This window comes from Polypterus senegalus, chromosome 9, assembly GCF_016835505.1.
Source record: "Polypterus senegalus isolate Bchr_013 chromosome 9, ASM1683550v1, whole genome shotgun sequence".
NCBI lineage: Eukaryota > Metazoa > Chordata > Cladistia > Polypteriformes > Polypteridae > Polypterus > Polypterus senegalus.
In genome coordinates, this window is record NC_053162.1 from 29,674,367 (window position 1) to 29,676,632 (window position 2,266).

Genomic DNA, 2,266 nt, shown 5'->3' on the forward strand with positions numbered 1-2,266 from the left:
TTCTTTTAATTACATGAAATTTAGAAAAGAAAATGTTAATTATTAATCCCATATTTTTATAGTCATTGAATTCTAAATAATAAATATAATTATCACTAACCTCATGTTTTACCATTTAAAAAAATGAAAACATCAGAAAAGTACAAAGAAGCATACAGTGTCTATAAAAAATATAGTTATCCCTCTAGGATGTTTCTACATGTTGTTGCTATATGACATTGCATGTCAGTGGAATTAATTTTGATCACATTTTGGACCGTGTCAGGCCTAGAGAGATTTCTTTTCACTTTGGCGTTAAAGAGCATTTTGTTCTGTTGATTAGTGTTAAAGCCCAATTAAATGCAGTATGATTCAATAACAATACAACTACCAAAAGGGTTAATACTGACCTTGGGCACCGTGTGTGATGCTTCTATGTTTAAAAAAAGATGTGTGCAATAGAAATATAGTGCACTTTATACCCCATAGAAATTTCTAATTTGCCAAATGTGTATATAGTGTATGAAACTTAAAAATGTAAACATCAGAATAATATAAAGTTATAAATTGTACTTTTGACAGTTTTTAACTATGGTAGAAGCTGTAGGACTGTTCGTAAAACTTAACGAAGATTGCATTTGTCCTTGTCCAGTTATACTGAATTTTGCATTTTACAGATTGGTGGTGGCCACAATATAAATCCTTTCATTAAACATGTAGCCATAGGTGTGATTGAGGAGTCCCGTGTTCTGAGATTGCAACCATTTAATGAGTACAGGAAGAGATTTAACTTGAAGCCTTATAAATCGTTCCTGGAATTTGCTGGTAAGACTCTTTTCGAAACATAGCAATGCAACACCAATTATATATTTACATATTGTAAATGAGCATAAAGAAGCAACTTATGTTTTGTTAAAGACCATGTTTCATTTTGTGACAAGGATTGTAATGTAGTTTTGCATATTTTTATTTCTTTCTTAACTGTAGGTGATCCAAAATTTGCCAAGGAATTGGAAGATCTATATGGTGATATTGATGCTTTAGAGTTTTACCCAGGACTGATGCTTGAAAAGCCTCGTGCAGATGCTATATTTGGAGAAAGCATGGTAGAAATGGGAGCCCCATTTTCACTGAAAGGTCTTTTGGGAAATCCAATTTGTTCACCAGAGTATTGGAAGCCAAGCACATTTGGGGGAAAAGTAGGATTTAATATTGTTAATACAGCATCACTTGAAAAATTAGTCTGCCTCAATACAAAGAGATGTCCATATGTTGCATTTCATGTGCCCCAAATCAATAAAAATGATAATGTACATATAAAGGAGCCTTCCGAGTTATAGTGGGAGGGTAGCAGAAGAATGAGAAGGAGACTTAATTTTATTTTTATATATTGTCCATAATTTGTAGAATCTGGAATCTTTCCTTTATTTAATACAGCTTTTCATCCTTTGCCTCGTTTAATTTGTTTGGATTTCCCATCATAAAATGTAACTGTTTTCCTTGTAGTTTTTTGATACATACAGTAAGTAATGGCATACATAGCTTCCTGACAGCAAATTGAAAAAATATGGCCACTGTTAAATACCCTTTTTTCATGTATAAACAGTAACTTATTTTCTGAATCAATTTTAAAAAATTAAGAGTAAGCATCACTTTGCAGAGATGGACACATGCAATAAATGAGAGGCATTTCACGTTACGTAAAATGCACTTCTTTGTTTCATTTTGTCAATCTTGTTTTTTTTTTTTTTTTTTTGAAGTATGAATTCACAGTCTGCTACCAAACAAAATAAGTGTGTAGAGATGTTTTAATTAGACCTTCCAAAAAGAAATAATGAATTTAGTTCTGTATTTTAACATTGGAAGTTAAAATGTTTAAATTTCAAAACTACTGGTTAAATTAATTTTTTTTGCGTAACACAGCATTGGCTATTTGTAAATTGTTATTTAAAACTGTAAAAAATAAAGGTCAGCTCTTGCCTTAAGTATACTGTGTAATATATGATGATTACTTTTACATTAATTTCAAATCTAGTTTACTACATGGGGTTCAAATATAGCTTACCATCACTAGTTGTCAATGAATGGTACAAAGTGAGTACAATCCATTTATTTATTTATTCATTTTTTTTATCCCTTAGTAATGTTAAATTACTTGTACTACAATACATTACCTCTTTGATTATACTGATGAAGGACATTTTAACAAGATTCTGAGCTGGACAGACCTGGCTGCCCTATCCTCAGTAATTTTTTGCAATCTCTCCTGGGGAATTCCCAGATGCTC

The 2,266-nt window shown here is 31.3% G+C and overlaps 1 protein-coding gene across 1 annotated transcript in view; it reads left to right on the forward strand.

The window, feature by feature from the left end:
* ptgs1 (prostaglandin-endoperoxide synthase 1) overlaps window positions 1–1,967 on the forward strand; it is a 74,400-nt gene extending 72,433 nt beyond the window's left edge. The window contains exons 10-11 of the mRNA XM_039762816.1: window positions 657–804; window positions 967–1,967. Of these exons, the coding sequence (XP_039618750.1) occupies window positions 657–804; window positions 967–1,319 (501 nt within the window). The 3' untranslated portion in view covers window positions 1,320–1,967. The remainder of the gene's footprint in view (window positions 1–656; window positions 805–966) is intronic.
* Window positions 1,968–2,266: the final 299 nt, after the last annotated feature.